At 46.3% G+C, this 24,095-nt stretch overlaps 1 protein-coding gene across 1 annotated transcript; it reads left to right on the top strand.

Moving 5' to 3' along the window:
- Positions 1 to 450: 450 nt before the first annotated feature.
- On the top strand, positions 451 to 6,845 carry LOC113988039 (retinoic acid-induced protein 3-like). The gene is made up of 4 exons (XM_027721269.2): positions 451 to 604; positions 3,158 to 4,128; positions 5,111 to 5,163; positions 5,839 to 6,845. Exons 2-4 carry the CDS (start codon positions 3,204 to 3,206, stop codon positions 5,929 to 5,931), a joined length of 1,071 nt encoding a protein of 356 aa, XP_027577070.1. The 5' UTR covers positions 451 to 604; positions 3,158 to 3,203; the 3' UTR covers positions 5,932 to 6,845.
- Positions 6,846 to 24,095: the final 17,250 nt, after the last annotated feature.

Genomic DNA, 24,095 nt, shown 5'->3' with positions numbered 1-24,095 from the left:
CATGCAGTCGCAGCACCCAGCAAGAGCCCCGAGGAAACCATCTCTGGAGCTAGGCTTGCAGCCACTCTCCCTCAGGGCACCGTGGGCCCCGTTCGCACCCCACAGCCTCTCATCTCTCACTTTGCAACCACTTATCTGGTGAGAAAGCATGCAAAGAGACAAAAGACTTGGAGCAGGGAGGAGATGCACTACTATTCATAGTCCCAGTCCCCACCCACGGGTGCCAGGACTCAGACAGGGGAGCTCCTTATCAGGTGCTTGACTGAGCAGCATTCAGTCCCAGCCCAGGGCTGGGACAGGCAGCGACTCCATCTCCACCCCGACGCAGGGGTGAGTGCCCCACTGACGTCAGGAGGTCTTACTTCATTTCCTGGCACAGGGACCGAATTTTCATAGCCGTGTCCTGTGGGAGAGGAGAGGCAGTGGAACTGGAATAGGCGTGCTCAGCCCCACCTCCCCAGCCCTCCAGCTGTTAAAGCTCCCACGAAGGGCGAGCGCGGAGCTCCCGCTGGGCCGGGGTTGCGGAAGCGGCGGTGCCTGTGTTACTGCTGCACTGGAAACTTGCCTCTTGCAGACGGAGCCTCCCTGTTACCTACCCAGAGAGGTAATTCAAGGCAATGTTTTACAGGATCCAGGGCGGGCCTGCCTTCTGCGGCTGGGATGGGATGGCGTGCAGGACCATGGCTCTGGGGGGTGGGAGAGAAGGGGCATGGGGTGCCACAGTGATCTGAGAGTGCCTCCCACCCTTGACTCTAATATGGGATTGCCAGACGGAGCTGGTGGGTGGGGGGGTGTTTGTTATGAGAGACATTCCTGGGAAACTATTTGAAATTTGTGGGTGGATGGGTGTATTTTATGCACAAGTATCCATGAGAGAGGAGGGTCAGGGTGGAGGGACAGCACTCAGCAGTCAAGCGAGAGCCATGATTTGGGATGTGCTGTATAAGTTACCATAGCACAGGCTCCTTTGCACTGACTGCAGAACCCCTTGGAATTCCTAGACACTTCTGTAGGTGCTGGATGAGCACACAGCTTCTGGGGGACAACAGTCACCCAAGTAGACAGGGCAGAGATGCTTCATGACTCATCATGCCTCATAGAACATCTACCCCTGAAAAAAAAAAAAAAAAGACAGTAAAAATTATTACAAGTGGCCCAGTTCCCCAAGTCAGCAGGGTTCTTTCCATCCTATTTGTTCCAATGGCCATCGTGGCTGTCTGTGGCACGTACCACTTGTAGTGAGCACCAGTCAGGACTCAAAGAAATGGGTGTGCTCTGTGCTGCCATGTCTCATGCTGGCTCTTTGGGCTCTGCATGTGCCCCAACAGCGAGCACCAGTCTGTATCTGCCAGAGCTGTGAATAGATAAGATAACCAGTTCAATAGTAAATGTCTGTGGATAAAATTTTAGCATTTGCTCTACAGATTTTCAGAAAGGTTCATTCATTGTTACCCAGAAATATCCAGATAACTCTCAGCTATTTGTGCAAGAGATAAATCCCCCAAATTTAGTGAACAATGATTTGTGAAAACTCCTGCATATGTTATTCACTTATTCTGTTCTTTCCATGGGAGTCCGAAGTTCCTGCATATTTGAATAATTTGCATTGTATTGTAGTCAGCTTTTTGAAGAGCTGTACATCTCCTTTTACACAGTGAGGTTAAAACTTGGAAGAATATTCCACCAGTTCAGTTATAAGCAGGTCACATTGGAGCATATGTGGGGCTGAAAGTGAGTCAGTGATATTTTCACCCTTTGTTCATCCCTTGATTAGATCAATTGTCATTACTGAGAACAGTCTGCACTCCCTAAAATCTGTTGGAAGGGCTTTAGAACCAGCTTCATAATTGCAGTATGTTGTTCTGGAGGGAGAAAATCAAGGCAAATGCCATAGTGAGCGATAAAGTCTAAATTTTGCAAGGTTAATTTTTTTTTGTTTATCTGTCAGAAAGCCCCTGGTTTTCCAGTGTGGGTCACCTTTAAGCACAGGTTCGCCTACGTTTCATTCTGTTATTGTATCTAAACTCCTGTTTTGATAGATTTTAGTGACCCGAGGCTAACTGATCAATTTGGTATCTAGAAAGCAGTACCTGGTCCCTGGGATCTAATGTGCCATGAAGTACCCAACCCCTTGTGCAGTAGTTTCTGCATATGCTTCAAGCTCCCAAGAAAATAGGGAACTTAATTCCCCTCAGCGATGGGCAGAGCTCACCTAAACAGCCGTCTTAAGCCCTCTTTATCCCCTGGCGAGACAGGCTTATTCAGACAGCACTGAAATCCTTATGAGGAGACAGCAGGAATGCGCTAGTGCATTAGGGACCTTGACATCATTGACTTGTGGACTCCTCACACCGTAACTTGGTGGTTACTTATCATGCAATGAACAGCATTAGCTCTGACATGTCAGGCCTCTAGTCAGTGCAAAGCAATATCTTGGGGAGGAGACTGAGGTCTTCAAGACACTTCTTATTGCTGCACTGCCATGAAAAGTTTAGGGCTAATGGTTGGTGGCCTATATTTGCTATTTAATTTGGACTGAGAAGAGCTAAGCCAGAGGTATCCAGGTTAGTTATCTGGAGGATAAAAGGCGGTAAGGTTCCCCCTTCGCTCATAATAGTAAAGGCATTAAAGTTCCCTCTTCATTCATCCCAGTAAACCACAGCCAAAAGTGCTTTAGAGATAGTAAAAGGAAAACAAGCAGAATAACGAGTTTCCTGTTCTGCACTGTTCATTGCTGAACCTCACTGGCACAAGGTACTGATGTTGTTTGGACTTGTCAAAAAAGGGTAAACTGTGTTATGACTAACAGCTGCTCTTGTATCACAGAAGTGACAAGGCAGCTTGGTCTCTGCACTGCAGAGCACCAAGCTAATGCCTGTAAAAGCGCCTCACCTTTTCCCTGTTCCCCACACTCCTACAGCATTGCACAACCTCAGGCACAGTGCAGAGGACATGCAAGGTGAATTGCCTCCTGCTGAGGGGCTTGGCTTGTCTTTGATAGATAGTCTATATCAAACAAGGAGATGGCTCTGCTCCCATGGCCCCATGTCCTTATCTCTGTGGTGAGGTGAGGATGGAGGTCTATCCTGCCTCTCGTTCCTCAGTGCTGGCAGCACCCAGATGGTTGATATGACAGCCTGTGTCTTTTCTCCTACAGCTTTGAGGAAACATTTCACAGGGAGGTTGTTCAGGAAGGCAAGAGGATGACAACCTCACCTCCCCAAGGCTGCGGCAGCATCCATGCTGACTACTACCTGCTTTGTGACACAGAGGTGGCCTGGGGGATTGTCCTGGAGTCGCTGGCTGCAGCAGGCATCCTCATCACCATTTTCCTCATCTGCTCGCTCTTCTTTCTCATCTGCAAAGTCCAAGACAACAGCAAGCGGCACATGATCTCCGTCTATTTTTTCTTTCTCTTAGGCACACTTGGCATTTTTGGTCTCACTTTTGCCTTCATCATTAAACTCAATGACAGGACTCGCCCCACTCGCTTCTTCCTATTTGGAGTCATCTTTGCTCTCTGCTTCTCATGCCTCCTCACCCATGCCTGCAACCTCAGCAAACTAGTGAGAGGAAGAAAGCCCTTCTCCTGGCGGGTGCTGCTGCTCCTCATTGTTTCCTTTGCCCTGGTACAAGTTGTGATCAGTATTGAGTACTTAGTCACCATGCTAGTAAACCAGAAAGACAATTTTCTGAATATGTCTCGGGAGGATACCAACAAGGACTTTGTCATGCTTTTGATCTACGTGCTCTTCTTGATGGCTCTGACCTTCTTGGTTTCCATTTTCACATTCTGTGGGTCATACAAAAGCTGGAAGAGGCACGGGGCACACATCTTTGTCACTGTCCTGTTCTCCATTGCCATTTGGGTAGTGTGGATCACTATGCTCACAAAAGGCAACACAGTTCTAAAAAAAGAAACCTGGGATGATCCTGTCGTGGCCATTGCTCTGGTGTCCAATGGTTGGATTTTCCTGATAATGTATATCGTCCCTGAAATTTGCTTCCTCACTGCTCCTCTGAAGCTAGAGGACTACCCTCCAGAAAATGACTTCTGCCAACCCAAACTCATAAAGCAGGCAACCGGCGTGGACAACCGTGCCTACACCCAAGATGAAATTGTGCGAGGTATGATGAAGTGAATGACTCCATTGTCCCCCAGCCCAAAGCACACAAGTACCACTCTTGAGCTAAAAGGGGTATGAGGGCTACAAGAAAAGACTTGAAGATGATAGGTAATTTAGAGGTAGGAAAAAGTTTCATAGTGATTAAATACACATGAAAATTAATCTCCAGACAAGACAGAAATGAGTAAGGACCAATGCAGATGCCGAAGATGTGTAGGAGGAGTGACTGAGTAGGAGACTTGCTGCATATCATGGCTGAAACATAACTTCTTACAACCCTGTTATGTCAGGGAAGTCTATGTAAAAAATAAGGAGGGTTTTTTGTCTCTTAGTGATGTATCAGCTCATCAGACCTCTTCAGGTTATAGCTTGGAGGTTATTTATTCCAGTTCTGATCTCGTTGCCATTATCGATTTAAGAATGAACCCAACATCCAAAAAGAAGGCAAGGAGGTCTTCCTTTTCTGTATCAGTCTCCTGCCTACTTGGACAAAGCAAAATGTTTTATCAGTTGAGGCTTCCCAAATCTATGGGCAGGAGATGTGATTCCCTTTCCTGTGGATCTGCTACTGAGATCACATTTGTCACCTGGAGTCAAACCCCCAGGTCTGTAAAAGAATAGCCAAGAAAGGTTGTGCTCTCCCAGGGAATACCGCAGACGGGGGCTTGTGCATACAAGTGGGAGGGATTTGGCTGGTGATGGTGACAGTGATTGTGAGGCAACAGGAGGTGTCTAAACTCCAAGGCTACCTATGTCCTGTTATTTGCAATACTATTCATTCCTGCTTTCAGAAGGAAATATTTAATAAGTCATCCACCTATGGATTTTAACCCATTCCTGTCTGCGTATTGTATAGTTGGACGAGTCTAAAAGCAGCTGCTTATGTAGCCACGGGCCCTTTGAGTCTCCCTTGATGTGGTATTTCCAAGCTATTGTATAATGCTGATGCACTAACTTTCCCCTCCTCTTGTCTTGTGACCCAGGAAACAGAGGAGACCCCAGCTACTCCCCATACACTTCTCACTTTCCAATGAAGGTAAGTTCATGCCCCCGTCATCTCTTTCACCACATGGAGGCTATTGTTTGGGTACTGAAGGCAAGGAAAGTAGAAGGGCCAAAGACAGACGGAGCTAGAGCAGGCTCTGTGGAGGCAGACAGGTGCTTTGCATGGAGCCAAGTCATACCGTGATGTGTTCATGGAGGTGCCTGTGGCTGGGGGGAAGGAGCTGTGACATGTCCAGGGACATGGGAATGCAAGAAAGGGCCCAAGGTAAAGTCTTAGGTGTAGTTTTTAATATTTTGGGCTTTGATATCACATTTTTGAGCACAGTTCCTGCAGTAGACTGTGCCCTTTCCTAAGGAGATCGTGCTTATTTCCCCAGCCCATGCCCTAAATGTATTCCCACCTGCAGACACTGGACACTGCAGTACAGATCCCATATGGGCAGTCTGCATGTCCACCTGTCCATTCACCAGTCCTCCTTCAGACCACAGCCTATCCAAGTCCAGTAGCTCACATCAGGCCCCCACATGTCCTCTGGTGACACGTCTCCATCACTGATTTGTTCTGCCAGGATCCTCTTTCACTGCCTCATTGATCACATTCTCAGGAAACCTTCAGCTCTGTTTCTCCCTCCCCTCCTTTGTTAAGCCCTATTCTATTACTTCTCTCCAGTTTTCAAAGGCAAAGACTTTTGTGCTTCCTTTTCAGGCCATCGAACCCCAGAATGATTTCTCCATCCCTCGTGCCAAGGCCCGGACGAGCCCATACCATGACTACACTGGTGGGAAAAGCCCCATGTAGCAGCTCCACAGGGAGCAAAGACACTAAGTGCCCACCAGCAGAGGCATGGGGAGTGGGCCATATGGTCACAAGTGAGATGATCCTTCAGAAGAGAGTCAACCCACACCAGCAAAAGAGGAGAGGGATCCTCTTCCCCCACACAGGCACCCCTGTAGCCCCCTCTCATTCTTCAAACCCAGCTTTCAGACACTGCTCTGGCCATCCTGTCCCTGCGCACTCTGTCTCCATGAAATGGAGCTTCTCTCTTCTGACAGAGGATTGTCCTGGCCTATTTTCAGCAGGAATGCTGTAAGGCTAGAGAAGCAGGAAGATCGTCAGCTGGGTCTGCAACTGGCTCTGCCCCACAGAGGACTTGCTTTAATCAGCTTGTGGGTATGCCTGCACCCCACATCTGACAGGAGAAGAGGCAGGACCAGGAGCATCCCCTACTCCTGCCCCCCCATGTAGACATCTCAGTACTACTGAGGACATCCTTATCTATCCACTGTTACTTTTGTGCCCACTCCCAGCCCTGCCTGGCTCTCCTCCAGAGATCAGTGTAGAAGAGACAGACAGAGAGAGAGAGTATTCCTTTTTTCATTTTCATAATTGCTTCCAACACCTTCCTCATCATCTAGGGACCATGGTGGAGAGGGGGAAAAAATTTAAGACATAAAAAGAGCTACATCTATTTACCCTGACAAATTTTTCAGTTTGCACTTCAGCATCAGCCTCCTTCCTGGCTCTGACTCCTGACCACGTGCCCCAGCTGAACTCCCCAGGAGGAGCCCAACCTCACAAAGGAGGGGTTTGGGTCCCTTCTCACCCCTGCCACTGCAGGCTGTGGATCCACAAAGACAAAACCCCTTCCATACATCTCTTTGCAATACCCTGGTGGGATTTAATCTTGTGAACCTTGGAGCTCTGCCTCCTTCTGAATGGCATTAACACAAATAAACATTTCCCAAGCAGCCAGGTTACAGAGGGAGGACACCCTTCTTCCCAAGTGTGAGTAAGCATGAGCATGTGCACGTCTGTGTGCGTGTGTGTGTGTGTGTGTGGACTGCACCCTGGTGATGAGCAATGAGCCTGCAGAGTTGAATCATTCTGTAGCCTGCTTTGCATTTGATAAATAGCTTTCCATGATATTTCATACATAACTACAGAGAGCTCTCCAAGTGGGTGTGTATGGTACACTGGTGTCTGACACAGCTATGTATTTATTTAGCACTTTGTATGTGGAATATTTAATTAATAAAAACCAAAACAGCCTATGAGAAATTGGTGTTCTGTCTCGGGAATGTGATTCCTGCAAAGGGTGGTGGGGTGATAGCAATAGCTCTCCATGGGTTGGAGTAGGTCACTTGGGAGGTTGCACTTGGATCGACAATGGCAAAGAGATGCTGGCTTCTTCGAAGCTATCTTTGTGGATGAAAGATCAGCTGCTTGAGAGTGTAAGAGGAGGGTTAGCTTCTCCATTCTACTTTTCTTGAATGAAGAAAGTTGATTCAATGTTAAAGGTGCTTAAGAAATGAATAAATATAAAACCAAGCCATGGCAAGCAAATGCTGGAGGAAAGATGCGAACTTTTCATCACTGCATGTGTCTGTATCTGCTGTGTCAATATTCCTGTATTTATTCACTTGTGTCTTGTTGGGTACTTGCACAATCAAGAACAGGAAAGGAACATGAGGTATGTAATTCAGTTTGTAAAAAGATGTCTTTCTGATGTTCCTAATACATGTAATATTTTTATTTGAAAGTAGAAAACAATATCAAAGCAAAATAATTATGTCTGAAGATGATGACAATAATGATAATAAAATTTTTTTAACTACCTGATGGTATGAGGCTATAATCTCCCTTTTTAGAGGATCCTCTCCCATGAGATTTTACATGATATGTTATGCTACCAGATGTCCATATGCTCTTGCCCTTTCCTCAGGCACAGTGCTGTCTAGAATATGTCAGCCTGGGCCTTCCCCACTCTTCATCCCAGCACTGAAAGGCAACAGAGGGACATTTGAGGCTTCTGAATCACTTGGCATGAAAAAAAGAGCCCTCCTAAGGATTGGTTTGAAATGTGTCACCAGATAACTTGCCTTTTTCTAGTAAATTTGAGGTGGAAATAATGCTAACTCCCCTCCTCTTCTCCCCTCCACCTAACAGTCCACAGGTGTAACACAGGATGGGAGAGAAAACTCAAGGATGCTAAAGTAACACTGGGGAGGAGGCGGTGAAAAGGCCACAATGCAACTTCTTGATTTGCAGACTGAAGATAGGAGGGATGTGCTTGAAACAATGAACTTTAAAGAAATTAGGTTTTCAAGTAGATGTGGTGTCACTGATGGCTTAAATGCAGATCAGGTATGTCCCAGGATGATTCAAAAATGTGTTAAAACAGAGCCAGCTTCCCTGCTTCAGTGCACTCTGGTGGAGCAAAGGGACAGGTTAACAGGAGAAATAAGAGTGAAGTGTTCTCTTACCGTGTGTGTTTTCCATAACCCAGGTGCTTACTGACTCCTTCACTAACTGCCACAGAACAGAAAGTGCCTCCCAATGCACCTTGGCCCCAGAGGGAGCAGAACCAGAAGGGATGAGAGACACCATAAGCACTCCCATCGATTCAGGGCAGGGTGATTTTCTTGATTACTTGGCTGTTACTGTGTATGCTGCTCGGCAGAGAATGAAAATCTCCTTCCATGGATTTACAGTGCCTTTTAGAGTAGTTTTTTTAAACCTCTGTAATGACACAAATACTAATCTGCCCAGAGCTATTTTGCACTTGTTCAATATTAAGGCAGCTTTGGTTGAGGGCTGATTTAATGCCAAAATAAATACGAATTTCTGTGGAACTTGGCACTAGTAGGAAAGGGGTGCTGCTGCTCTGAAGATTTCTCACACCTCAGGAGAGACTTTTGGGAAAACAGCAGTTTCCTCTCTCCTTATAACCGAGCTTAAACCAAACCAGTTGGCCACTTAGTCACACACACACATGTCCCAGGGAAATCCTAAACTGGTGGGGCCAGACAGACTAGACCCAAAAGGGGCAGGTGAGTTGAGGAGGCAGGAAGGTTGTCTAATCCTTGTGCTGTTTTTTCTTAAAATCTGCTCACTGGAAGGCCTGTAAACCCAGTAAGGCTCATCCCTACCCACTCTCCTGCAAAGGGCTCCCTTAGTGGTGGTGGTTGCAGGTATGCTGCCTTCAGGGCCCTCTGGTTTCTCGTCCCTCCTCTCCCTGTTCAAGGAGACTAGAGCATCAGAAATGTACACACCAGAGAAGGGTTGGCACAGAGCACACTTGGATTATGAAAGCAGCCAGGATTATCAGGAGATAGGATAAACTCTGCTGAACTTCAGGTCAGGGGTGTCATGGGAAAAGAGCAAAGAATGACAAAAACACTGCTCAGTCCCAGGACCTTCAGGGTCACCATCCCATGGCCTTGCCAGGGCTGTAGGGCTCCACGTGCCTGGCCAGGAGTGAACATGAATGGTGCAATAAACCCTTGGAGCACAGACACAGGTCAGTGGTGCCACGGCCTGGAATGGGGAAGGATCTTGCGGGGTTTACTTCCCAAATGCTCCCTGGTTTGCCAAAAAGCTCCCCTTCTGGCAGCTGGTGCCAGTGCCACCCTCCCTAACAAGATGTTTCTTTGGGAGGCATTCACCCTCTCCCCACAAATCCTGTAGCTCTTGTGGCACAGGGGTCATGAGTCCCCTTCTTCAGCTGGGACTACTCTCTCCAGGCTCACAGGGCCAGGGGATCACTTTAATCAGATCTGCTCCCCAAGGAACAGAATCACAGGGTCATATCTTGGATGTGGCAACTTTTGGTCCAACTGTGCATGTTGTTCCTTTGTCAAAGGTGACTGACTGTCTCACAACAGGGCTGACATTACAGATGGTGTGGCCAGTGCCCAATGACAGTAGTCACCTCCTCCCACACAAACCCTACACTGTATGTTTCAGTGTGTGTCATCATACTGGGCCAGAAAAAAGGTAGCTGAAGAGGAGAAATACCTCCCATTTTTCTGGCTCTGATAGAGGCAAAGTAAACAGCTGGGAGCACAGTCTCCTTCAGCCATCCCAAGTAGCTGCATTACAGCCCGTAAGCAGCACCTCGAGGGGAACAACACTCAGAGGAGCAAGAGGCAGCATTAAATCCCCCACATTTCCACTGGGCCAGGTGGGCTGCTTAGCTTACATTCTTCTCCTCCACACACGCGCTCCCCAGGGAGGGACTGGCTTTGCAGCTTCTTAAAGACAAATGTGAGATCTAAAAGCTGCCAGTGTCAAGGTCATGTGTGGGTAACACATGGGATGCCTCTTGCTTTATTCTGCCCCAAGCTCCCTTCAAAGCTCCCTTCACACACATGCAGGGAGCTGGTGGTCCTGAGAAACAACAGAGTTCTTCCTCATTTCCAGATCTTTCCTACATTTTAGTAGGTTTAGCAGTATTACAGAGTCACACAAAGGCTTCAGTCAGAAGGGACCTCTATAGAGGTCTACTCTAGTAAGTCTTCAGGCAGAAGAGAATGAAGAAGGCTCAACTCAAAGCTAGACCAGATTTGAGGTAAGCTTTGAATATCTCCAAAGGGGAGATCACACAGCTTTTCAGGGTCCCTGTGCTGGTGTCTGACCACCCTCACGGGTATCTTTTTTAAACTTGTGTCTAATCACAATTGCCCTCGTTGCAATTTCTCTGTCATCCCTGTGACCTTTCAGTGTGTAACTAAGAGAAGTCTGGTCCCATCTTCTCTATAGCATCCATTTAGTTAATAGACAAAAGCAGCCCCCTTAGCCTTTCTTCTGGTGGCTGAGCAGGTCCCTCAGTCTTTCCTCCTGGTGACATGCTCTAAGCAGCTCCCAGCTGTCTCAGTGGCCCCTCTGCCAGACTTGTTCCACTTGATCAAGCTCTGTTGCAGTGAGAGACCCAAACTGGACACAGTACTCCACATACAACCTCATGAGCACTAAATAAAAGGAAATAACCAACTCCCTCACCTTGCTGACTTCACCCTTACTCATGCAGCCTGGTATGTGGTTGGTATACATTGCCATAAGTGCGCATTGCTGGACAATGCCTTCTTCAGATTTATTTTCCCCAGCATCAGTTACTCCCTTTGCCCTGGAGGAGCTTGTGTGATTATAAATAGAAGAGAGTCAACAGTCCTGAGGTTACATCTCCAAGGCAGGTTGTTTCCGGCAGGAGCCAGAAATAGCACCCAAGGCCACAAAGCTGAAGGATGCAGTGGTAGCTGCCTCTCCCAGCAGGAAGTCCTGGAGAAGGAAACCCAAAGGCCCCTGCTCTAATTTGCCTGCTTTCTGGGGCTCTGAATGCAAAGTGGAGGTGTGCCTCTGCAGCAGCAAGCCCAGCCCTTGTGTACCACCTGGTCTGCATCTTTCCACCCATGCTGGGGTTGGTGAGCTGTTGGTGACCAGCTGTGCTCAGTGAAGCTGTGCACTCTGGGACACCCAACCACAGGGACTTGCTGCCTCTGCCTCAAGGCAGTCTTAGCCACTGCACTGAGCAATGCAGGACAGTGGCCATGAGAGGCTCTCCTGGGGGTCCCTGCCCCACTCCAGCCATCTTGGTACCTGTGTACCTGGGACATGTCCTGTCCCCTCTCCCTCCCTGCAGCACATTCACCCTTCTGTACCCAGGACTCTCCTATTCAGGAACCTTTCCCTCCCCTAAAGTCAACATGCCTTGCCACATGCAGTTTCTAGGGCAACTGGTGTTTGCTTTGCTTTTGCTATGGTGATGAGTGAAGCACTGTGCTAGATATAAGTACCATTTTCTGCAAAATGCTTTCTCAAGTGCCAGGCATGGAGCAGGAGCTGCCATCCTGGCTGGCCAGGCTGATTTTATTTGTATCTACCTCCAGAGTCAGCCAAGCAGAGCTGGTAACTGGTGCATTTGAGGAGAAAGCAAAGGCTGTGGCTTACAAAATGGGCATCTTGTTTTCTAATTAATTAGTCAAGAGCTGAAATAGAATGCTCTGTCTCCAACATATGTCACTGTCTGTTGTTTCTCCCTCAAAACAGTCTGTAGTGAGGATCAAATGACTGAGTATAAAGAAATGCTGAAAAATTTCTGTGAGATCTCTAATCATGCAGAGAAAGGGATGTGGGTAGCATCCTGGGCTTTGGTACTGCTCTTTGCTTGGTGCTGTAAGAAACTACATTTTCCTGCAAATCAGCTCTCTATTGCTTTTGCCAGGCTGAACAAACACATGCTTGAATCTCAGTGTCACTTGGGCATCCCACGGTGCCCCTATAATCAAAAAAACAGGCTGTTCCTGCAGGCTCTCCGGTTTTAGCAGCGCCGAACCACCCTCTCTCACTGCCTGTTTGCCATGTCGTCAGCCCCTAACTCAGCTACCTGAGACTGGCGCCAAGGGAGCCATGAGGCACGCAGGATCCAGGATGATTCCAGCACCCACCAGGCTACCTACGGTGCTCTCCAGAGCAGTGGGCCCCGCCCCACCGCGCTAATTCTGGCAGGATTGAAATCGAACCCCTCGAAAACAGGGAGGAGGCTGGTTTTAGGCTTCTAGTTCCGCAAAGGAAGCGGAGGCAACGCCACCAAGAAGGTCGGTGCGAGGAAAAGAGCCGGCGGCCGGGACGGCAGGACCCGAAGCCGCCGTTGGCCGCCGGGTGGCGCCGTCGCCCCGCGGAGCCCCCGCGGCTGCGGCCGCCCCCGGGTCCGGCCCCGCCGGGATCCGCGCAGGGATGGGCGGGAGCGGGGGCCTGACCCTGCCGCGGGGGAAAACATACTTTGTTCTAATTAAAAAAAAAAGAAAACCCACCCCAGACAGAAAACCCCGCATCTCGTTAAAGCTTTAGAAGAAAAGAAAAGAAAAGAAAAGAAAAGAAAAGAAAAGAAAAGAAAAGAAAAGAAAAGAAAAGAAAAGAAAAGAAAAGAAAAGAAAAGAAAAGAAAAGAGAAAAAGAAGAGTTATTTCTAGTTGTTTCATGGCCTTACATTGAACTTTGGTAAAATTTGCAGTTCTGCTGCCGTGAAATGATTTGACTAAGAATGTTCCAGAAAAACCCCCAACCAAACAACAACAAAAAAAAACCCCAACAACCAAGCAAGCAACTGAAAATTTCCAACTGAAAAAGGAAGCTTTTCCACTGTGATGTTCAGCTTGTTTTATACAGTAGCACAAAGCCCTTGTCTCTGAACTCATTTTATTTTAGGCACAGCACAGTTTAGTTGGATTTCAACTAGCCTCTTCCTGACTGTCTGTACTTCAGCTGTTCAAGAGAAATGGCTGCCTGGAGAGACTCCTGCCCGTCTTTGGTGAGGTGAATGAAGATCAGTCAGACCCCAGACCCTGCACCCCAAATTCCTGGTGCTTCACAAGACTGTGGGAGACTGGCAGTCACTTGCATAGGGCATCAAGTGGGCATGCTTCTGGCGGACTGACTTTCCAGGCAGATTATGGCTCACCAGCTCTGTTCCCCATTCTGTCCAGCCTCCCAGATGGAGGTCACCAGATCTTGGGCTTGCCTGGGTGGAACTGTGCCAGTCAGCAAGCCAGGAGATCCCCAGTGTCAAAGCCTGTTTGGCAGCAGTGTGGACAGGACAATTTCATTACACAAAGAAGCAGCAGGTAGATAACATGACTTTTCTTTGTCCTTTCTCCTCCTCACCCATCACCACCATCACTACTATGTATCAAGGCTGTGTTGTGGTTCCCCTTTGTTACATCCAGACTTTTGGGTTAAAATTGGCAAATTATTTGTGTGAGATGACACACTGTCAGGGCCAAGATTAAATGCCCAGTTCTTAAGCACAGACAGATGGTGTCACTGGTGCAAGGACATGTGTGCTGACAGCCAAGGTATGCTCAGTTCTCCAGAGCACGGGCTGATTGAAGGACAGTGGGACAGTTGTAGCACTGCTTCAAATGACCTGAGAGCTGCCCCTTCAGCAGCATCACAGTGCTACTGTTACTCTCTCTCTGCTACCCTGCTCCCGTCTTAGGAGGAGATGGCCTCTGCCACCCTCTGTGCTTTAGTGAACTCTCTGAAAGACGAGCTAAAATCTGTCCCATGTGAGGGCATGAAACCTAGAACCGTCTCTATTTTACCGTGACATCGGGATCTTCAGTAACCAGGCGGGGGCACTGTGGGATTTGCATCCACCGTGAACACGGTCCCGTTCCTGCGGAGTTACCGAGAACGCGCGAAGATAGATCACGAACCACTTTTATCCTATTCCAAGTGTTTGAGTGAGTTCACACCAGATCAGTGTTTCGTGTCTTGGTGGCCATCACATTTTCATCTGACAGCAGAAGTTCTAAAGCCAGATTTACTGAGGTGTCCAGTCCTGGCTCTAGCTACAAGTGATTCTTTTCAAATTTGGGGACAAGTGGGGTAAGAGGAGGGGAAAGTCGTTTCTCTGCAAGTGTCATTACGGGTTTTGCCTTTTTTTGAATATAATTTGTCTTTATTGTCTGGCAATAATCTCTAAAAGTGGAATCCACTTTACTGAATGAATGAGGAAAAGCTGAAAGAAGCTGGATGCTCCTTTACAGGATCCCAAAGAGATGAAACCTTTGCTAGTGTCTCACCTGATTTCTCTTTCACAGTGCACTCTTTGAATGTAATCAGCTTTTGGGGCATGCTCTGCCTCCAACTGTGCCTACAATGCTCACATTGAAATTATCAGAAGCATGATGATACTTTTGAAGTGAGGATCTTGGAAATAAAAGTTCAATTCTTGCTGGTAAAATCAATGGCAGAAGTTTCTTTTACTTTAGTTCTCACTTTAGAGACATCTATATGTCTAAGGATGGAAAGAATTAAATTTTATGGGTATATGTGTCTTAGCAACATCCTAAGAATTAAAAAAAAAACCAACAAAACCCAAACTAAACCAAAAAACAAACAAACAAAAAACCTCCACGAACTTGGAAACATTTTATGCAAGGATTTTAGAAACATGTCTTTGTGGCCTCCCTCTTAGCAGATATGTGTTGCTGTGTTTAACCCCACTGCCCCAACCCCAGCTCTGCCTGGGGGAATGGGGAATTGTTTGTGTTTGATGTGATCATCATAATACATATGGGCAAGGTGCTGGGCACCAATTTGCATTGGTGACCTCAGATCTGCTATTTAGAAATTTTTCTGTTTTGTTCTTGATTTTTCTTTTGAATTGCTAAGAGTCCTTCAGGAGGTCTTTCACATGCTTATCCTTCCATCACAGTAGCATGATGGGGAAATGATACTTCCTACACTCAGGGCAGAAGCTCAAGGTCAAACTTCCACCATGCCTAGGTGATTGCTCACCCACAAGCCCAGGTGAATTGGTCTGTGTCATTCAGAAAAGAGATTCAAACCTGGGCTGCTTCCAGTCACTATCCCTGGAAGTGTTCAAAAAAGGAGTAGAGGTGGCACTTCACAATATGGTTTAGTGGGCATGGTGGTTTTCAGTTGAGGGTTGAACTTGATGATCTCAGATCCAACATATATGATTCTATGATACTGTACCCTCCTGCCTCTCCCTGTAATGGAGGTGATTTCTGGATAATCACATCTGCAGTCCTCTAGCTTGACTCAGAGGTGACTGCAGGGGAGCTGGAGGCTGACACACACCAGCTTCTGCAAACACACATCATCTCACACACAAACAGGCTGGGTCCACAGCTGAGACAGTGGCTTACTGTTACTCAGGCAGTCAGGGACACCAGTCCTAAACCAGAAAATAGATTGTCTAACCTGAGAACAGGGGCTAATCACAGCATGGAATTTCTGGATAGTTTTCCAATTTCCTGAGGAATAACTCTTGTCATTGTGTATCAATGAGGTGAAGCTAAGCAGCAAAAGATCTCACACCTGAAACCATCCTAATCTCTTTAAAGGTGGAAGGAAGAGAGACCCATTTGACTGGTGGGTGCTGAGCAAGGAGATTTTTTGTCCCCTCTTGACTTACCCTTCCAGGATAGTGGGCAACCCAAGTCCCAAGGGAGCACAGCAATCAGATGTGGTCCCTGTGGGTGCCGTGCCATCTTTTCCACTGTTCCATGCAGTTGCTATGACCACTTATAGAAGGGGAGTATTGATCCTTGACATGCCCCATCCTCGCAAATTTCTCTGCATGTGGAGAACTGAATAATTTCTCACATAATTAGCCTCTCCATCTATTAGAACAGCCTGAGCCCCAGCAAAGCTCCCAACAACAGCTGGTTTACAGGACAGAGAAGACCAAACAGATAGACCAAACTCTTCTGATCAGCAGCCTTATTCAGAAGGGACGCTATTATCAAGTGTAAGGTTAAGATCCCTTCCTGGAGGAAGATCCCTTCTCTGTAGGGAGAAATGTGGAGGGTCAGAACACCTGGATGTTCTCAAGGCATGAAGTAAGGTGGTGCTTGGGATAGATCTCCACATCAGACTGTCCTGTGCTTCCTGGCACTGACTGAATTGCAACCCAAGCACAGAAGCTGGGTACAGCCCACGCTGGCAGCTAGAGTCCAGGATCTCTGTGGACTCTCCTCTCCAATGTTAATAATTTGCCCTGTCATGTCCTACTAGCTAAATGAAGCAAGTGTAGGTTTCCAGGAACAAGCTGCACGCCTGCCACTTCTGCTTTGTAAAATCAGCCAGCAGCAGCTTGCTGCAGAGATTTCATAAGAGGGAGGAAATCATGGGTTAGAGGCACCTGGTCAAGGGTTTCCCTGGCTGCAGCTATGCCTGGGAGAAGCTCCCAATCCTTGTCTCATGAGCTGGACCAGATCTGCAATCATGAACTGACAGCAGGGGGAATGGGAGCATGTCCCAGTCAGGCAGAATGACCTTCTGTCTCCATGGGAAGGACAGCTGAGATGCAGCTCCCTGCACCCAAACCATTTATCCTCCCATTACACCATGGCCTCCTACTTAGCCTCCAGCTGTTATCCTGGCCGAAGGGAGGAGAAAAGCAGGAGTGGGATGTAATCCTGTCGCATTGTGCTGACAGTGAGTATTCATACTTTGCAGCTTCCTCTGAACATCTGTAGCACTGATTCCCCTGTCTCTGCTCTGTCCAGCTCTGCAGGTGAATTCCTGAAAGCGCTGTGAACTAACTGTGCTTTCTAAAGGCCTGAAGAATGAGAACATTATTTACTTTGGTTGTCAATGGGCATCAGATGGTGTGAAAGAAATGTATGCTGTAACTCCATTGCTATCTGGGACCAAAATAACAGATAAAAGGAGAAAATCTGTGGGAGTTATCATTATATGGAGTTGCCATGGAAATAGCATGAGAGAACTTGGAGGAGAGCTATCACACTGTGTCTCCAGGAGGGCATAAATCTCCTGCTAACCACACTCCTTTTTATCACATTAACAGGTAATATTTTTTGCTTTAGCAAGAGTTGGGAAAATATCAAAGCACAGTTCTGACATTTTTGTCTATCCCTTAATTTCTCTGACCAAGACCTCTCTGACCCCTCAAGAGGTAGAAAAGTGAACCCTAATGCTATTGGTAAATTGCCCTAGAAACCATTTGATAATTTCGGTAAAATGAAAGATGTCATTTTCCCCAGAAAATATTACTGACTTTCTGAAATCATATGAGGAAAAAAATGAAAAAAACCCATTCTTTTAAAAATGTACTATTCTAAGACTTATTTTCAAATTTAAAAACTACATATTTCATTAAAAAGATTTTTTAAATGCTGATTTCTAAGGAAAAGTGTTACAATTTGAAGGATCTCAGAATTTCAGTGAAGTTGCTGTTCTGCACCATTGCATTGTTCTGGGAAGCCCATTTTCTTCTCCTCTCTCAGTTGCCAAACCCCACTTTTAATCTATCTCATCCCCTCTGATTAGGACAGGACAACCAAGTCTGCTCATACAGTATATTTTGAGACCTCACAAACACAGCTCCAAGGCATGATGTCGTATAGGGGTGGCATCCTCCAGCACACATGTCCAGCTCTCCACCCTGCTCTTCCTGGCAGGCCATGGGTCACTCCTCTGGTGGGCAGTCCCCACTCAGGACTATCAATGATGGCTGTGGTAATCTGACCCAGAGTAAACTACCACTTGGATCCAGCTGTTTCTGAGTATAGACACGCAAATGTGAGTGAATGAAACTAGTTCTGTTCTTTACCAAAATTGTTGTCCACTCCTATAAGGCTTCACATTTTGTTTTGCTACGTTATTGCTCCAATGCTGCAGTATTTTTTTCCCACTCCTTCTCCTACCCTTTTTCAGGGCTTTGGGCACTACAGACTGTATCTGAGACAAAAAGGACCCTCAGCCTGCAGCTAGGCTCCACAGGGTAGAGAGCAGACAGGAAAGCCTGGAGCAGGGCAGCAGCAAAGCCTTCATATTTGTACCCGCTCCATTTCAGCAGAGTCAATAAGTGGGAAAGGAAAGATGCCCAGGAACCTCCAATGAGACCTTATCTTCTCCACCCACCAGTACCAATGCTTTGGCCCTGCATCAGTACTACAAGGGCAAGTGAGATGAAAGGAAGCAGAATAACAAGAGAGGAAGCCAAAGAGCATGGTCCCCAAACACTCCTTTAGGAGTCAATTCAAGTTATGTTCTAGTTATTGACCCCAATTCTGGCTCAGACCACCAATCTCAACAACTTAATTTCTATCACAGTTGTGACTCCACCTGCAAAAGCTGGGACCTCAAATGATATAAAGGTCTGCATTTATAAATGTCTCTCCTATAGAATAGTTGAAGCCATGGAATTAATTTGCCTGGGGTGACAACTTTGGCCCAGGCTTCTTCTTTGCTTATAGATATCAGGTTTGCCATTATGGCAGTAAATTCAACTTTTTTCCCTAAAGCTGTCTTAAAGAGAGAAAAGGAGAGGAGAGGACAGGAAAGTCTCTTTTGATATCTTCATTTCTCAGGCAGAAGTCTTACAATTATCTAAGAAAGAAAACTTTTGTGTTAAGTTCTTGTAGATTGTTTTGTCTTTTTGCTCAGCGGCAATTTAAGATAAAATTATATACATAATTTCATAAATGCTATTTATAAAGTTGTGGATACATATTATGCATATTTTGTGCCAAAATGAATCCATTTTTACCCCTGGAAAATGACAAGTCCCAAACACTGAATAAGGGGCTATTTTTAAGGCATTTGTTGCTGAGTAGCATCTCTCTGTCTATAGCCATGGGAATAGACACTATTTTTAGCTTCTCATAGTTCTGGAGCTGGATTTGTTCCAGAACAGTTTGTCACAACAGAGGACCATTGGATGGACCATTGGATGGCTATTTATGATAAATGGATTTGTGGATTATGGGATCAAACATTTTGGAAAACAACTGTGCTTACCTTCACATCGGAACTGTTTGGGGAGCTCCTATTCATACCCTTGCTGCATCTCCCAGGAGCAGGAACTGAAGTCACTGAGAAACACTCTGTCCAGGTGACAGTTCTCAGGACAGTTTCCTCATCTCCCGGTGTGCCTGCTTGTATCTTGGTGCTTTCAACAGAGTTATCTGGAAGCAGCTGCCGCCAGCATTGCTTCAGGATTGTTACTTTCACATGTTTTATTCCAAGGGAAGGGAAAACATCCAGAGCCTTTTCAAATGCTACTGCCTTAGCATCAGGAGTGGGAGTAACTTGAAAGGTGAAACAAAAATCCCTGTCTGTATCTGCAATTTTTGCTACATTCTGTGCATTCTGGGCTTTCATTCAAAATAAACAAATTTTTAAAGGCCAAAAATTAAATCATATGCTAAGAAAAAAACTTTATTTTTTTTCTCTTATTCAGAAATAGCATCATTGCAATGAAAAATAAATGAACTCTTGTTGCCTGTTAACAAACTAGCTCTGTGGAGAGCTGTCTCCAGCCAAACAACTCCCCTGGCTCAAGATCTGACCTTTATTCCTGGATTCAGAGAGAAGTCCTGTGCAGCCATTTAAAAGCTGATACCAACTATGCCTGGAGCATGCATCTGAGAAGCAAAGTGGGGAACAAGGCACTGCTGGCCCCACAGGTGAGCAGTGCCACTGCCATGCCCAGTGGGATGGAAGAGGTGAGGCATGAAGCTACATAGGGGTCAACACACAGTCAAAACAACAAATACACCTGGGAGGAACAAAACCACCCTTGGGCACCCTGTGTGCTTGAAACTGTACCCATTTTTTCCTTCTCTATTTGCTCCAGACCCTGTTTCCCCATTTGGATCAAGCAAGCACTCCAAAACCTACAGGACTGCTTTCACAGTTTTGAAATCGACTGGGCAGGTTGATTCACACTGGAGGGTGTTTTAGACAAGGTTCCCAAGACGCTGTCTCTCATAAAATTGTCATTTCTGTTTCACTCCCTGCCTCGTGACAGGGAGGGGTGCTCAGAGCAGTCTCAACTGCTCTTTACAGCTCAGGATTTCACCCCTCCTGGGAAGCAGTGCCAAAGATGTCCTCAGAGGAAGAGCCTTGCTTTCCACAGAGGCATATCCCAGAGGCTTGTGCAAAGCAGATGGCAACACATCAGGAGGAGAGTCATGTAGGGGATTTCCAGGGAGATCTTTGTTCCCTGGGGCCTGCTGTAGGGAGGAGACACAGTCTTTCTAAAGCAGGGCTGGAGAAGCTAGGAAGCATCTCTGGTTCCTTTTCTGTCTTTAACTTTGCTGCAGCCATCAGGGCATAAGCCCTATTGAAAGGGATTTTTCTGTCTCCCCTGCCAACCTCTGCCAAGGTGAAGGGCCAGTGTGTCAGTCATGGGGTACCCAAGACATTATGTTCAACCAACCCACCCTCACACCACTCTCCCCTGAGACAGCACAATCAAGACATCAACCTTCTCCTTCCTACACCTCCACAGGATTTTTATTTCCTCTAGCCTTGGTTTCCCATGCATAGGTATTGGTATGCAGGTGTGCCATGGTTTAACCCCAGCCAGCAATGAAGCACCACGCAGCTGCTCACTCTTCCACCCACCCTGATGGGATGGGGAAGAGAATCAGAAGAGTAGAAGTGAGAAAACTTGTGGGTTGAGATAGGGACAGTTTAATAGGTAAGGCAAAAGCCATGCATGCAAGCAAAGCAAAACAAGGAATTCATTCACTGCTTCCCATGGGCAGGTAGGAATTGCTTTTATCACAGAATATTCTGAGTTGGAAGGCACCCATACTTCAGTGAGCCAGCACATGTTGATTTGGAAAGATGTTCCTTTGCAAAGCTGAGTCATAAAGAGTATTGAGAAACTCTGCAATCAGTGATTAAACAAGAAGAAACATCCACCAGCAGGGAAGTGCCCAAAACTGTCATGCTGAACTCTACTTTTTATTTCAGTGTTTTGCTTTGGGTAAAAGGTTTCATTTGTTTCATTTGTCTGAGCATGATGCATTTCAAATTTCAGATCCTCTCCTCTTATCTTACTCACAGCAACATTCAATTATGTTGATCTTGTACTTCTACAGTTGTGTGGGAAGGTGTCTGAACTCTTTGTTTAATGGTAGAAGACATTTCAATTGCTTTTTTGGACTCCAATTAGGAAAGATCTTAAATTAGACATTGGGGATATAAAAAAAAATTGAACAAAACTGGAAAACAAGGGAGAATATTTGCCATGGCAATCCTTCTCTATTTTCTTTTGGGACATGAAAAGTATGTGCTGAAGAAGACACATCCCCAACACACACATCTCTTAGACCCAAATCCACCTAGCTTCCCAGTCCAGACACGGGTGGGGTGGGTGATGTAGCCACCCACATAGCACAAGTATGGGCTCTGCTATCCCACCACTAGGAGTCCCAGTGTCCTATCACACTGCCAGTGTCACACTGCACACCCAATGCCAGACTGTCACTCAAGTCGCAATGCAGGTCAAAGTGCTGCAGCACGTGGTATCTTTCAGGATGTGGTTTCTGGGATATTTTACTTCCACTGGTATTTTTAAAAATCTGCACATTAGATTCAGGCTCCTCAACCCGGTTTTCTCACAGGGATTGCACAAAAGATATGTCCGAGACTTGCCTGGGACCTTGAACTGCTGATCAATCAGACCTCACACTCACTCTAAAAACATGCACCCAACTCTCACCTAGGCATAGGGTCTGGATGTGGAATTTAGCAGACAGATCTTCAGGAATCAAGCAGTATTTGCACTGACCCATCTGCTGCAGCAGCTCCCACAAAGGACTAGAAAAAAAGCATTTGCCATTATTGAAATCTGTCTTGTACAACGGATTCCGCTGAGAGCAAAGCAGATATTATGAATGAGCTGACAAAACCAGCCTGCTGTTGGCATAGGCACCAAGCAGAGACAGAGTAGCTACACTGGAAGTGTTTCATCCATTACTGTCAGAGAAGTCCTTTTACCACTGATCTTGCTCAAATAAATCATGTTGCCAAGCAGTTTTATAGAGGCGTTATACATCCAAAGCTACTTATGGTCCTGTTAAAAGAGATGCATTTCTTTTTTAGCTCAATGTGGCTGAAATGCTGCCACAGAAGAAAGAGTTGTTGCTCAGAGCGCTATTGTAAAAGAGGTATTTTTGTAATTACAATAGGGAGGGACCATGTGAGCTAAGGAACCACTGTCTTCTTCCTCTGACCCATCGCCTCCGGGCAGCATTGCAAAGCTGAAAATTTGCTACCACAAGCACAATAGCTGCTCACACAGTCTTTGCCATGGGGATTGATGGGAATGGGGAAATAATGATGTTACTTCCTCATTCACCATAAATCACCCATCCCTTCAAAGTGACTGGAGTATTATAAGTCTGGTCAGATTTATGTGGACAACTTAACCAATTAGCTCTTTTATAAAGGCTGTCACCTTCTTAATGCAGTGTTAGATACATTTAGGCATATATCTACAAAAGAAAGTATTTCCTTCTGAAGCTAACAAAGCTCTCATTCTAGCAAACTTAAAATTTTGGTCTCCAAATGTTCACCCTGTGGCTGTGTTCGCACTAGCAAGTTATTCAGTGACTGCAGAAGCCAACCAATAGATCAAAGTAGCTGGTCTAGATACACACTACATATACACATATTTATACACATAACACACATACATATATATACACAGATATGGTTTGCCACCATTAATGCCAGCAGGAAAATTCCTTACTAACGAGTAGAGTAGCTTAGGAAGACAGCATGTCCAGCACAGCTAAATCTACATGGCACATGTATAATTTCCATCAAGATTATGCTTTTGAATTTGACTCTGTTTAAATGTAGCCCTTCCCATGGCCAGTCGTATTGCTGTCATACTGCTGCTTTGCATAGCATGGCGAGGGATCTGTCCATCTGCTAATAAGCATCAAGGGCACTCCTGTCTCTGGAACGCAGAGATAATTCCCAAAGCCATTACCCCGCTGAGCCTGTCCAGCCCAGCAGGTAGCACAGGCAGCTGTGGAGCTGCTCCACTGCACTGACAAGTGAGGCAATGGGAACGGGGCCACAGACAGCAATGTGGTCTGTGACACACAAACCCACCACATCCCAACAACTCAGCAAGGCATCCTCCAGCAGTGCCGAGGTACCTTAGCAAGAACAAACATCCACCTTCCAGTTTCCCCAGCACTGTTTTTTTAAATCCACACACGACAGGTAATGTCACGCTGCCCTGTCAAACAACAGAAAAGTACCAAAATCTCTCCATTTCAGCATTTGCTTGAGGCAGAAAAGGGCACTGGACAGGCAGAGAAGAGAAATAAGGGGGCCTCTAGGCAATCTGCGGTACTATTATCTCTTGGAGAACAAACATAGGAGGGAACAGAGAAAAACTTTTTTTTTAATTTAACATCAGTTCAGGAGTCAATTGTGTGTAACACAGTGCCTGTGGCCACGCTGGCTTCAGGTCAAAATCCAGGACACACCTCTGGCTTCTGGCCCCAGCACAAAGAGGTTTCTGGAAATCCTCCAATGTCAACAGTGAGTCTGGCTGTCCAAACAAACATGCACTTGCAGTGGCAGAGGTTTATCAAAAAATGGCTGATGCAGCTGCCTAAGGAGCAACCTGCTGGAAACCATCAGCCAAAGTGTATTTCTATCCTTCCACATGTAAGGAATTCCTTCCCATAGGACAAAAGGATGCCATGGATAGTAACTGTAAGTCTAGAAAGTAACTGGACAAATGCAGGGGATAAAGTCTACCTGGGTCCATTAAGCACAATAACAAAAATCCCTCGGCCACATTGTACTAAAGATAGAAATATTTAGAGGAGGTATCAGCCCACAGTTGCACTGATTCTGTAATCTGTC

This window comes from Pipra filicauda, unplaced genomic scaffold (assembly GCF_003945595.2).
Source record: "Pipra filicauda isolate LSUMZ 115617 unplaced genomic scaffold, ASM394559v2 scaffold334_size1588553_pilon, whole genome shotgun sequence".
Classification (NCBI taxonomy): domain Eukaryota; kingdom Metazoa; phylum Chordata; class Aves; order Passeriformes; family Pipridae; genus Pipra; species Pipra filicauda.
The sequence above is the reverse complement of the archived record's forward strand: the minus strand, read 5'-3'. Positions and strand labels throughout refer to the sequence as shown.